The sequence below is a fragment of the Grus americana genome, chromosome 11 (assembly GCF_028858705.1).
Source record: "Grus americana isolate bGruAme1 chromosome 11, bGruAme1.mat, whole genome shotgun sequence".
In the NCBI taxonomy this organism is placed as follows: Eukaryota; Metazoa; Chordata; class Aves; order Gruiformes; family Gruidae; genus Grus; species Grus americana.
In genome coordinates, this window is record NC_072862.1 from 8,816,913 (window position 1) to 8,829,793 (window position 12,881).

General features: G+C 48.7%; 1 protein-coding gene across 7 annotated transcripts in view; it reads left to right on the forward strand.

Annotated features, from left to right (window-relative positions):
* Window positions 1-12,881, forward strand: part of CADPS (calcium dependent secretion activator) — a 221,161-nt gene that overhangs the window by 80,963 nt on the left and 127,317 nt on the right. For all 7 annotated transcript variants that reach the window (XM_054838539.1, XM_054838544.1, XM_054838540.1 and 4 more), the window contains exons 5-6: window positions 3,159-3,395; window positions 6,045-6,166. In XM_054838539.1, coding sequence (XP_054694514.1) covers window positions 3,159-3,395; window positions 6,045-6,166 — 359 coding nt within the window. The remainder of the gene's footprint in view (window positions 1-3,158; window positions 3,396-6,044; window positions 6,167-12,881) is intronic.

Consider the following 12,881-nt stretch of genomic DNA (forward strand, 5'->3'; position numbering starts at 1 on the left):
AGCAAAGCAGCAAACCGACTGCAGCTCCTTTGTTCAGCATTTGGCCCTTTGCCATTTTATTGTCAAGAAAACCTACGGTATTTTTTATTTGTGGCAAAATGTAAGCCCTTGCGCGGAGCGCTGCTCCTCCGGTTCTGAAATGGGTAGCCGGGCACTGGGTGCCAGAACGAGATTGCCTGGTTTCGTTGTTTCGTTTTCTCTTCGTGGCACATGGGACAACAATATGCATAGTTCAGTAGCAGCCAGCAGAGGCTGCCTCTTCATGAATTATTATTTGCAAACGAGAATTTGCCATTTCCATTCCTCCCCCAAGGATGCTGAAAACAAACCATGTCACTGCTGGCCCTGCAAGACACAGTCAGGGGAAAGTCCTCAACGCAACCTGACATTTCTCCATGCAGAATTCAACCTTCAAAATACGGCTGTGCAGCTTAGGGGGCAGCTTAGAGTAAAAGTGCCTTACCTGTGATCCACTTGGCAGGTATTGATATTTAATCTCCTTCATGTTCCTGCTGCAGGCCTTCTCTCCACAATGTTAGATCCCACCAGCACCTGCCTACGAGAAACCTTGTTCTTTCAGACCTGTGAATACTGTCTCTTGGAGGCATCCAAATGACCTTTTGAATCCTTCTCTGTATCCTCCTTTCCCAGCCAGGCTACTTTCCCTCTAGCATCGGGCAGGTTCACAATTCAGCTCAATGAAAGGATAGCATTTCCAATTTTATCTCCAATTTGCGGCTTTTAATGCAGATTTGCTGCACAGGGAGACTTACTGTGCTCATGAAAACAGCCCTGAGGTGGCTGTCTTGGAGATTCCATGCTAAAGGCAAATTAACGCCTCGTTAATAAATTAAGAAATTCACACTAGGACATTTGTACTTCAGAGGCAACAAAGGCTGTGGAGTCTAACGGGACCTGGGATCACAGTGCCCCAGGACTGGTGGCTCTGCAAGCCCTTGTCTGACCTGTCAAGTCACCCCGAACAAGTCACCGTGCACGCCGGCTTTCCTCAGTGACCAGGTCCTGCATCTGGATACCAGGACACGGCTCTGGGTCTTTTTACCTCCTCGTGTGCCCAGGAGACCACAGCTCAGCACAGCACCAGTGCAGCGTTAGGCAGCATGCCCCACTGAGCCCGACTCTATCAAAGCATGTAAGCTCAGCCTTAGAGCCAGCCAGCTTGAGAATCACGTTCAAAGTCAAGCAGATGTTTTAAAGCTGAATCTGGACGGGCATTTCACTCTGCGTGTTGTACTTTTCCAGCAGCTAAATGAGAGCAGCGTTACAGCTGAGAGCTCAGTGATGCCAAGCCAGAGGTATATTTTTCTCTGCAGTAGCAAGTGCTCTGCTGTCCTGTGGTGCCTTTTCCCTGACCCGGTCACCTTGCCTCAAGGGCAAGGAGGAGCACGTGTAGGGGCAACTAAATGAGACTTGTGATGACACCAGAGCGCTATGTCCATCTGGGGCTGGACCCACGCTGCTCCAGCCTGCTGGACTCGTCGTTCCTCACAGTCTCTTAACTCTGCTTCTCTCTACACTTGTTCCTATTTCTGGTCCTCTCCCTTCTCCAAGTACATGTGGAGGTGACTAACACCCTTTCTTGCTGTTGTCTGCATCCTTTGATTGTACCTTCCTCCAGGGTTCCCCCAGCTCTGTCTCCAGCCCAATGGGTACACACTTGCACCTCTGCATTTCCATCATCAGGCTCAGTCCCAGTTAAATTGTTATGCATCACTTCACAGTACCTGGTTTGAACCTTAGTGTGAGAAGTTGCTGGTGGCACACAGTGAAATGACTCAGTCCTTGCTGCATTTCTGAAGAGGTTTGTGGGGGCAGGGTCAAAATTGCAGTCCCCGGAGAGATGGATAGCAGCACGGTGAAAAAGCAATAATGTTTGAACATCATTGCTTCAGCAGTAGTTCTCAAAATCTACAAAACAGTTGGGTGGTTTTTTTTTCCTGGGGGTGGCTTGCAACTTATATAATGCATAGACAATAAACCAGACTGATTAGGTAGTTTATCTTAGGCCAGATCTAATTTACATGGGGGAATTGCTTCCCAAGATTGGGACTGGAAACAGAAGACTCTATTTATACTGCTTGGTGCAAGTGCTGCTGTGAGCCGTGCTTGTAATGGGTAAGCTATTGAGACTGATGCAGAAACTAGTGCAGTGGAGTACTTTTTCAGCAGCCTGATGACAGTCTTCTAGAAGAAACATGACCTTGTTTTCTTTTCTAGCATACATTTTACGAACTGCTTTTTACAACGTGATGAATTGCCACTAAGATACTTCGCACGTCAGCTGCAAGTTCCCTGCCTGCAGATGCTGCCTCACTGCCGTACGCCTTGCACAGTCTCTCTTAACCCACCGAGAGATGTTTGAACCCTGAGCAGATTCAGGGCATGGGCAGACTTGTCAGAAGACGTAGGGCTCAGACTAGTGATCCTGACGGAGACGGAGTATGGGCAGCAGTTCAAAGCTGAGAACACACTTGGAGGCACATCACGTTTTGCCCTCACTGTCAGCTTTGGGTTTAACGTTTAAGTGTCCTGTTTACAACAACCAGCATCAGAGGGTCTCGCAGTGAAAGATTGTCTTGTTGGAGGGAGACAAGTAGTGGAAAGGGTGTTTTACCCCTTCTTCCAGTTGGGACCACATGTTCCTGCCCACACATTGCTGATTTTCCCTCCTTGGGCTCCTTTCACACCTAGAAAACTAATGGAGCAACCACTCAGAAGTGTTTTAAAAAGCACTGGCACATTTGGGAGACTGGAAAATGAGTCCGTAACTGTCAGCATCCTTTGAATCATTAGTAAATTGCTGTCAATCACAAAGTTCAGCTGAGATCTGGCCTGGAGTGTTTGTAATTGTGAATACATATATATGAAGGCGGCCATTTGCAGATAGAAAAATGAATGAAATGCAAGTGCATGCAAGAAACAGTAAAGTTGGATAAGTACCAAGTAGTAATTCTATGGGAAGCTAACAATAATGTTTCTACATTACACAGGGGGAAGCTGTAATTTGTCATCTGGTTTGTGGGAGTTTCCTGCTTGCAAACCTCTCTGCAGATGCTCCTGGGGGATTCTTCCAGTGCAAGAAGCGGTTGCTGATTGTCACTGCACTTCATTCTGTTGTTTTTGTTTCCAAATCCAAGGAGCGCAAGTTTCCGAAGTTTGTGTCCAAAGAAATGGAAAACATGTACATTGAGGAGCTGAAGTCGTCTGTCAATCTTCTGATGGCAAACCTAGAGAGCATGCCTGTGTCTAAAGGAGGTTCCGAGTTCAAGCTGCAGAAGCTGAAACGTAGTCATAACACCTCAATAATTGACATGGGAGAAGAAAACGAGAACCAGCTTTCCAAGTCAGACGTCGTGTTGTCATTCTCCCTGGAGGTAAGCGTCCACACACAACAGTGTGCAGAGTTTGTGGGAATAAAAATCACAGCAGCCGACTTCTGCTCAGTTCTAACTTAAGTGAGGTGGAGAGAGGTCAGTAGAAATCACTTTCTGGTCGCCATGAGGAACAGCTCCTCTCTGAGTTACCAGAAGCTTTGTCTGTGGTCAAACACTGTCCTTTCTGGTGTCTCACCATCTTGTTGAAACTAACTGTGTGAGATAAACTGTCTGGCATTTCCTGCTGATGTATATCAAACGGCTCGGAAATCTGCATCGTCAACTGACCTCTTCGTACGGCTTGTTGCTGAATGTACCCCAGTAACCCTGAGCCTGTATTGTCCCTGAAACCAGTACAATAATGCAACGCTGTAAATGTCGATGTGTTTAATTATTGCCAGTTAGAGATGTCACCATATTTCCCTGCGAGTCTTGCTTCCTCTTTGGAGAATTAGTAAAAATTCCTGGGGTTTGAATGCACCCAACAGATTGGCTTGCAGTTTGTGTCGAAATACTGTGCTTTGCTGTCTTGCTCTTTGCTTTGTGTTGAGCGCTGGCTTTCTGCTCAGCGCTCTGTCGAGCAGTTTGTCGAGCACAGCCCAGGGGAAGGCAGGGTGCTGCAGGGACCCGCCGTTACCTCCGACACCGGCTGTCCTGGAAGCAGTGTTGCTGCAGTAGCTGTTTTCAGTGAACTTAATTGTTCCGTGCAAACATGTTTGCTGTCTAGGCAAGACATTTACTCCAAGGAGTCATTAGCACACCCATACAGAATTGTTTATCAGTGAGTGGGTTTATGTTACATTGTCAAAACAGCTACCAGGATGGGGTCAAAAATGTAGGATGCAGAAAAATCAGTAAATTCTATTTTTGTGTAGTTTCCTGTTTATTTCTTTTCCTGAGGGGTGTCTTGCTATATGCATCATGCTAATGCAAAACTTAACGACACTGGTTGTCCAGTCTCAGAGTTTAACTCATTAGATGTCTGAAACCATCTTTTCAGCCTGGAGAAGAGAAGGTTCTGGGGAGACCTAATTGTGGGCTTCCGGTACCTGAAGGGGGTACAGGAAAGACGGGGAGGGACTGTTTGTCAGGGAGTGTAGTTGATAGGACAAGGGGTAATGGCCTTAGGCTGAAGGAGGGTCGATTTAGATTAGATATTAGGAAGAAATTCTTCCCTGCGAGGGTGGTGAGGCCCTGGCACAGGTTGCCCAGAGCAGCTGTGGATGCCCCATCCCTGGAAGTGTTCCAGGCCAGGTTGGATGGGGCTTTGGGCAACCTGGTCTAGTGGAGGGTGTCCCTGCCCATGGCAGGGGGTTGGAACTAGATGGGCTTTAAGGTCCCTTCCAACCCAAACCATTCTATGGGTCTATGATTTATAACATTCAGTTCAGTCTTATTTAAAAATAGGGCTATGAACCTGAAGACAGTGCCTTCAACAGCAGCATCAAATAACACCTGACTTCTAAGCGTTCCTGTACGGAGGAGCGAGGAACTGTCACAAAGCAGTAGACCTCTCTGTTGGAAAAGCCTGTGCAGCTTGTATAGCTGTGCATAAAGGGACTTGCCTTTACAACGGGATGTCTCAAACGCTTTGCTCCAGCTGAACCCCATCCGGCAGGAAGCAGAAGCTCAGTGAAACACTGACTTCAGGAGCTGGCAGGTCTGTGCACGGAACTTGTGCTGCAAGAGAGCTTTTGCTGAAAATATGTGCTCATCAGAGGATCTGCAGAGTTCTGTGTGCCAGGCAAGGATCCTCAGTTCAAGGACAAATCAGAGGATCTGAGGAGAGGAATTTTAAACCTCTGTGTATATACTTCATAGGTAGCTGTAATAAAACACGAACAGAAACTCCCACAGTGTTTCTTGTAGAAGTGTTTAAGGCATGTGGTTAACAGGATTAGTCACTTTTTTTTAAAAAAGGTAATTACCTACAAGAAACTTAGGTGGTGATTTCTTGGTAAGAAAGATGGAGAAAGACTTTTTACCAGGGTCTATAGTGACAGGACAAGGGACAACAGTTTTAAACTGAAAGAGGGTAGATTTAGATTGAATATAAGGAAGGAATTCTTTATGATGAGGGTGGTGAAGCACTGGCACAGGTTGCCCAGAGAAGCTGTGGATGCCCCATCCCTGGAAGTGTTTGAGGCCAGGTTGGATGGGGCTTTGGGCAACCTGGGCTAGTGAAAGATGTCCCTGCCCACAGCAGGGGGGTTAGACTAGATGATCTGCAAAGGTCAACTGCAAACCATTCTGTGATTCATCTTGAAAATAGACTTTAGGCACAAGCTGAGTAGCTGTGTGCTTTCTTTCTGGATTTCACATATTAAGGCACTTGTAGGTGGGGCAGGATCACGTTTGTGAGCCCCATCTCCTGAAGCTGGGTACAGCCCTGGACACCCAAGGGTTTCAGCAAGCCCACATGCAGTCAGAGGGAGACCTCCTGGTCTCCATACAGACCTCCCAGTCTCCATACAGACCTCACTGGCTGCTGTGGTTCCCACTCAGCCTGGGCAGTGCCACCACCCCTGCCCACCTGCCACCATGAACATCCAGCAACACATGGAGGACCCCAGCACTGGCTGACCCAGCAGCCAGAACGAGATCTGAAGGGGGCTGCTCCTCTTACGCTCCTCTTTTTTTGCGCCACAGGTTGTCATCATGGAGGTGCAGGGTCTGAAGTCGCTGGCCCCCAACCGTATTGTGTACTGCACCATGGAAGTCGAAGGTGGGGAGAAACTGCAGACTGACCAGGCTGAAGCCTCAAAGCCAACGTAAGTCTTGCTTTGCCTTTTGCTCTCTCCACCATGCTCTCCTCTACCCCATCTCTGTGTTGCTGAGTCACTCTGCATGGCGATGCCAGAGGGGACTCTGAGAAGCAGAGGAGAAATGTGGTCTTCCATCTATGCAGAGCATTGCCCTGCAACTAAGAATGGCACATAAGCCCTGATTGAGGGGAAAAAAAAGTGTTAATGACAGGCTTACGTCTCTTGTAGCCATAGAGATGTAAATTTGTACCTATACGTAAGTACTTTGCTAAATAGGGATGCAGTTAAGCATGTGCTTAGATAAATACTTGTCTGAGTGTCCATCTGAACTGGTGCCATCAGGTGTGGATACATGAGCTCATCCTCACTGTCAGGGTTTCGTCCTCACTGTCAGGGTTTCGGTTGTCCTAGGAGAAAGGGAAACAGCTGGTGGGGACATGCTCTGGCAGCCACAGCCAGAGGTGGGAGAGGAGCCTGGGAAAAGCTTCAAGTCACTCAGTTAAAGCTTTATCTGATGGTCAGTCTGCCTGGTACAGTTCAAGGGCAGAGTTTTGTTCTGTCCTCTTTGACCTGGTCCCCAAATTCCCAGCCTTGGCCCCATACTTGGCTTTTTGTCTTACCCAGATGTTGCTATAAGCCTAGTAGTAGTGATTGATCCCTGTTACTTTGGAAGGAGAAAGTGATGAATGGCTTATTTCCTTTCCAATTTGTGAGATTAGTTAACTTGAAACACTATCTGTATGGATTTGAGGCAGTTTTCCTCTGGTTGGTTCATTGCAGAGGTTTCACACTTAAATGAAATTCTCAGTGCGCATCCTCACAGTGGAGAATTGCCAAGGTGAAACATAGCCTCCTCCAGCAGTGGGGAGCCGTGCAGGAGAGGCTGCTCTTGGGATATTCCCTCTCTGTTCCCATATCCCATTCCCTCTGAGGGACGGGTCCCCAGTGGCGTTTCACCAGGAGCTTCCCAAGCTCATGGACAAAAACACCAAAACCACCCATCTGCGTTAACGTGCGAGTGCACAAGCACCGCAGGCAGCCAGTTCAAGACCAGCTGATGCAGGCAGGAGGAGAGCAGAGCCGAAGGCAGGCTGCCTTCCGTTGGTGGTTGTCCTCCTGCAGAGGCACAGAAACTGCTGATGCCTTGCACCCCGTGCTGTAGTGGAAAAGCAGGAATCTGCAGTAAGTGGTTTAAAAACAATATTCCCAATCAGGGCAAGTGCTGCAGCCTAGCTTACTTTTCAAAACGCTTCAAAATCTGCTTCAGAGAAGGAAGTAGGAGAGCTGTGCTTGGAAGAAAATTTCCATAAGAACCTGCAGTTGTCATTATTTTAGGTATTTTTATTGCTTCAGTGGAGAAAGTCGTGCTCTATTTAGGGGAAATTACTATTACCCATACTGAAAAGCACACTTCTGGGTTACATGTGCTTGTTTAGCTTGGTCTGTTCATCCCACTTTTCTTCAAAGGGTCTGTCCTTCCTTACACAAGCCTTCTTGCTGTCAGCCATAGGACCATTTATACAAGTGTTGTTTTGAAAATAAGGGCTGCGGGAGTGAGCTCTTTAATTGAGTGGGTCTTTTTATCATAATGAAATGTACAGTGTCTGGGCATGAAGCCATCAGCCCGCAGGAAAATGCAGCCAACGCTGAATGCTGCGGCGTGATACGAGTTATGCAAGTCCATCACACTCATCCTCTCTCTGCACTGGCTTCCCGTAAAGGTGTGAGTCAGACCTGAAGTCTTCTGGGTTGCTCCATCACTTGGGTTAATACGTATGGAAATGCCTTAGGTGGGGAGAAGGTTTGACAGTTGCGTTCCTTGAGGGTCCTCGGACTTTTTACTTCCAAAACCAAACACCACCCAAGCCGAGGCTCTAAAATAACCTTGCACAGAAACCAGAGACCATCACAGAAAGGTTGTTCTTTTTTCTTCTCTGCATTAGAAGCGCTTCTTTCACCTTGCTTCTCCTCCCAGACACAACAGCCCAGGCAGGGAAAACCAAAGCCCTGTGAAAGCAATTTACTGCACTTAGATTCTCCTCTTCAGAAGAGAAGGAAGGAGAGAATGAACCAGATGTGACGTGTTTGTCATGTTGCTTAAAACAAGACTTGAAGGCCCTCAGGTACTCCAGTGATGAGGGCGGTGAGAGTCTTTGGTGCATTCTGAGCTACACTGCCCTGCAGACAGAAGATTTGTGGTCAGCCAGAACAGCCTTCTGGAGTGTCTCTTTAGGTGCCGACGTCACTCTCACCGAGGTCATTCACACGGTGTTTACTTGTATACTTTTTGTCATAAGCAAGACACTCATTGATAAAGGAACTGGATGAGCAAAAGCATGCTGTACTGCTGTCCAGGGCAGCTCGCTCCCCAGGCGTCCCCGCATTCGTGTGCTTTGGCAGGGGATGCTGCCTGGCCTGGGGGTGAGGAGCACACTGCGGCAATTTTGAGCCTCGGCACTATGAAAGTGTAAATACTGAGGCAGGTTACCCCTCTACATCCCAAAACTTTTATATCTCAAAAAAACTTTTATATCTTTTATAGGCTCAAAAAATAGAAATGCAGGTTAAGTGCCTGTACTCAGAAGCAGCAGTGAATACAGTTCTGGAAACAGGCAGTATTTTGTCATATTTAACTCTTCAAACTGCCTGAAATTCAGTTTTGCCATTGTCTGGAGGCTCTACAAGCTATGAAAGACTAAATTTCTCATGTGCGTCAGAGGAAAAAAAATTACATTTGAACAGTAAGAGTCACTGGAAGACTTCCTTTTTTTACGACAGCCCTGTGTCCTGGGGAGGTGGAAAGAAGAGTGTCACGGGGCCACATGACCTTAGAGAGTCATAGAATCATAGAAAGGTTTGGGTTGGAAGGGACCTTAAAGCCCACCTAGTTCCAACCCCCTGCCATGGGCAGGGACACCCTCCACTAGCCCAGGTTGCCCAAAGCCCCATCCAGCCTGGCCTTGAACACTTCCAGGGATGGGGCATCCACAGCTTCTCTGGGCAACCTGTGCCAGTGTCTGACCACCCTCAGAGTGACCTTGTAGGATATCTTTTTACCTAAGAATGACTCATGGAGTTGTTCACTGTATTCTCACATGTCCTTGAAATGCCAGCCCTCAGCTGAAACACCCAGGCCACAGCACACCGGTGGCAGTGGCTGCTCTTCAGCTTGATGCTGTGCCAGGGGTGCTAACCTGGACTACGCACCTCTAATAAAAAAAGGCAATTTCCCAGCCGGGGAAGGATTTCCAAAAGCACCGGTCTCGTTGTGTGAGAGGTTCACCTTTTGTCTTCCCTCGTGCAAACCCAGCAGGTTTTGAGAGTAAGATGTTCAAAAGCATCTCAGTGACTTTGGAGCTTGAATCCTGTCTGCAGATCTTGAAAGAGGCAGGGTAGCAGCACGGTTAGCAGCCACGCGTACCAAGTGATCAGATGAGTCGTGAGCAAGGAGTGTGGCTCTTGGGACGACAGTAAATACTGGTTGTCTTTTTCTTCTTAGGCTCCATGTTGGATTCCTGACATTTGAAGCCCAATCCCTTCATGTGAGGATTATCTGCCTCAGCGCTGGTACAGGGGATGGCACAGTTCTAGAGAAAGCCAGACCTGAAATAGCAAGGGTTATTTCAGATCAGGCTTGCAGTGTATTATTAGTAGTGCTTTTAATAAGTTGTGTAAGAAAAAGCCTTTGTATTATGCCCTAACCCGCAGATGCCTCTACAAAATATCCCAAATCCCTGTGCGAGCGGGATTTTACTGCTTTTCATGCTTGAATTGTATTCTTGCAGATCTTTGAGGGTTTTATCCCCCCCGCCCCGTCTTCCCTGCACGCTGGCCTGACGTCTGCTCTCTCAAAGCACAGAGGGTGAGGTGGCTCAGCACATCTCCGGCACTGCCCTTCCAGGAGCTGCGTTAGTAATGCTGCTGTGTCACGGCCTGAAACACAGGGTTGCCAAGGGGTCTGGGAATAGCACAAAAGGTCCAGCCACTACACCCCTGTCCTGCGGTCCCTAAAGAGGCTGCTGGATATATTTAAAGAGTGACCTGTGCTTGTGGCAGTGCTCATGGGCTGTACCATTGATTCATCGTCTCATATCGCCTTTCTCTGATGTGAGCAGGACAAAAGAAAACAGAGACCCAAACAACAACAAGGTCCTACGTGCCTTGTGAATAAATGCTGTATATTCACCTGGATGTATTTCAGCATGCAGAATCAGGTGCATTGTGCTCAGCTGAACCATTTGGGTTAAGAGCAGTAAATAACCTTTGAGGGAGAATCTGGCCAACCTGGCTGGGCATTTTGGCATGCCCACGAAGGGACAGAGGTGTGGGCTCCTCCTCTGACTCTGGAAGTGGCTTTCTTTGGAGGTTATATATCCCCCTGTGGTGGGTTGACCCTGGCTGGAGGCCAGGTGCCCACCAGAGCCGCTCTCTCACTCCCCTCATTCACTAAACAGGGGAGAAAAGGCATAACGAAATGCATGTGGGTCGAGATAAGGACAGGGAGAGATCACTCACTAATTATTGTCATGAGCAAAACAGACTGGACTTAGAGAGGAAATTCATCTAACTTATTACTAGGCAAAACAGAGTAGAGGAATGAGAAATAAAATCAACTCTTAAAACACTTCCCCCCACCCCTCCCATCTTCCCGGGCTCGACTTCACTCCCGGCTTCAACCTTCCCCCTTTCAGCGGCACAGGGGGGACGGGGAGTGGGGGTTACGGTCAGTTCATCTCACGGTGTTTCTGCCGCTTCTTCATCCTCAGGGGGAGGACTCCTCTCATCGTTCCCCTGCTCCAGCATGGAGTCCCTCTCACAGGGTGCAGACCTTCAGGAGCAAACTGCTCCAGCGTGGGGTCCCCCACGGGGTCACAAGTCCTGCCAGCAAACCTGCCCTGGCGTGGGCTCCTCTCTGCACGGGTCCACCGGTCCGGCCTGGAACTTGCTCCAGCATGGGCTTCCCACAGGCCACAGCCTCCTTCAGGTGCCTCCACCTGCTCCGGCGTGGGGTCCTCCGTGGGCTGCAGGTGGAATCTCTACACCCCCTCATCCTTCCTCCATGGGCTGCAGGGGGACAGCCTGCTTCATCATGGCCTTCACCACGGGGCTGCAGGGGGATCTCTGCTCCGGCGCCTGGATCACCTCCTGCCCCTCCTTCTGCACTGACCTTGGTGTCTGCAGAGTTTCTTACATCTTCTCACTCCTCTCTCCGGCTGCAAAAGCTCTCTAAGTGTTTTTCTTCTTCTTAAATATGTTATCACAGAGGCGCTGATTGGCTTGGCCTTGGCCAGTGGCGGGCCCGTCTTGGAGCCGGCTGGCATTGGCTCTCTCAGACACAGGGGGAGCTTCTAGCAGCTTCTCACAGAAGTCACCCCTGTAGCCCCCCCGCTACCAAAACCTTGCCACACAAACCCAACACACCCCCCTTGCAGAGCAGCCTCTTCAGGACTAGTGCAAGAGTCGTACAGTAGCTCAGACTATAAGAGGTGAGGATGGAGCTTATTATTTTTGAAGGAGAAAAGATCACTCTTTTTTTTTTTTCCCCCTGCAGTTTTCTTAAGCATGTGCTATTGGGTCAATGCTGGAGAGAGGACGCTCAACAGGTCATTTCTTACATTGTTTATCATGACCAAGAGCTTGTGCTTCATGCCCTCTCCAGAAATTCACTTTTGATAAAGTAATGTCTTCAGTAAACTTTTAAACCTGTCCGTCTCTGTTCCTTTAGCCACCGCACTAGGAGACGGGTCCTTTGTTTTCTCTTTGTGCTCGTTCCTGATGCTGCTCCCTGATTTGCTTTCAGGGTGCTCTGACAGCTCAGCTGCTTATCTCTGCTGCGACAGGCTGCCCTTGTTCGGATCCCTACACCAAACCTCCAAGCTTATCGCTCAGCTAGGGTCTTATTTTCAAATTGGTGCGCTGCATCCATCACAGCCCGCTGTCCGACCGTAAAGAGGGACAGGAACTCCACAGCATCCTTCCGCAGCACCGTTCAGTGACCGTCTCCTTCTGAGAGATGGGCACTGAGCAGCAAAGGGAAGGGAGGCTGGTGAGCAGGGATGCCCTCTCTCTCTTTGCAGAAGAGGAGAATTTGATTTTTTCATTCAGGAATCCCCTGCCTCAGGCCCTGGCATTTGAAGCGATGCACAGTGGCTTTGCACAGAGTAGGAGCATGATATGAGCATTTTGTTGCAGTCAGTGTTTTGCTGCCATGGTTAGTTGGGAGGTGCCGTAAACGCTTCCCTGTGGTAAAAAGAGAAAGGTCCTTTTGAGATGGGCTTGCGTGTATGAATTACAAATAAATATTCTGTACCCTGTAGAACAAATCTAACTCCACTAAACTACAGGGGTTTATACTGATGTGAGTGGGAGCAGAGTTTAGCCCACAATTCACATTGTGTATCGCTCAGTACAGCCGTTGGTGCTGTGCTTGGTAGGTCGCTTCCAGACACGTGTGGTTCTGCAGTCCCGGAGGCTGACCAGAGCCTGTGGCATTGCCGTCCTGGCTGCGGTGAGCCCTGTGGGCTCTGCAGATGGGCAGGAGAATCAGCCGCCTTCGACTTCCCGGCATGAACCCACGCTACACTCAGAGCTGTTGCTGTCTTGCAGAGGTATCACCCCGTGGCAAAGCTCAGGCAGAAGATCTGCGTGGCTGCGCAGTTCTAAGCAGTCATTCTTATTTAGGTTTGCGTGCCTAGCTAAGCCCTGTGTAAGCAAAATTCAT